At 53.4% G+C, this 511-nt stretch overlaps 1 protein-coding gene across 1 annotated transcript in view; it reads left to right on the top strand.

The window, feature by feature from the left end:
* Positions 1–309: 309 nt before the first annotated feature.
* The window catches only part of LOC116091464 (mortality factor 4-like protein 2), a 948-nt gene continuing 746 nt past the window's right edge, over positions 310–511 (top strand). Inside the window, exon 1 of the mRNA XM_031372883.1 lies at positions 310–507. Within this exon, the coding sequence (XP_031228743.1) occupies positions 310–507 (198 nt within the window). The remainder of the gene's footprint in view (positions 508–511) is intronic.

Below are 511 nucleotides of genomic sequence, written 5' to 3' on the forward strand. Positions count from 1 at the left end.
CTGCAGGGAAAGCTCGCCCCGTAGGAGGAGGTCACCCCAACAAAAGTGGCCCTGCAGAGGAGGGTCGGTCAGTGGAGGTTGTTACCTGTGAATCCAGAGGACCCTCTGCAGGGAAAGATTGCTCTGGAGAAAGAGGGCACCCCAACAAAAACGGCCTTGCAGAGATAGGGCAGTCAATCGAGGGTGGTAGCAGTACATCCAGAGGACTTTCTGAAGGGAAAGATCAACTCACAGGCAGAAGTGGGCCTTGGAAGAAAAACCTCCCTGCAGAGAAGGGTCGCTCAGCAGAGAGTGGAAGTTGTGCAGAGAATGGACCTTCGGGAGGGCATGAGGACCCTTCAGGAAGAGGTTGTCCCAAAAATAGTCATCCTGAAGAGGAATTTCGCTCCTTTGGAAGGGGTAAATCTGCAAAAAGAGGTCCCTCTGCAGGAAAAGATTACCCCATTGGCCGAGGTAGGCCTCCAAAGAAAAGCCGCTCAGAAAGGGACGGTTGCTCAGCAGAAAGGGGTAA

The sequence above is a fragment of the Mastomys coucha genome, chromosome X, assembly GCF_008632895.1.
Source record: "Mastomys coucha isolate ucsf_1 chromosome X, UCSF_Mcou_1, whole genome shotgun sequence".
NCBI classification, from domain to species: domain Eukaryota; kingdom Metazoa; phylum Chordata; class Mammalia; order Rodentia; family Muridae; genus Mastomys; species Mastomys coucha.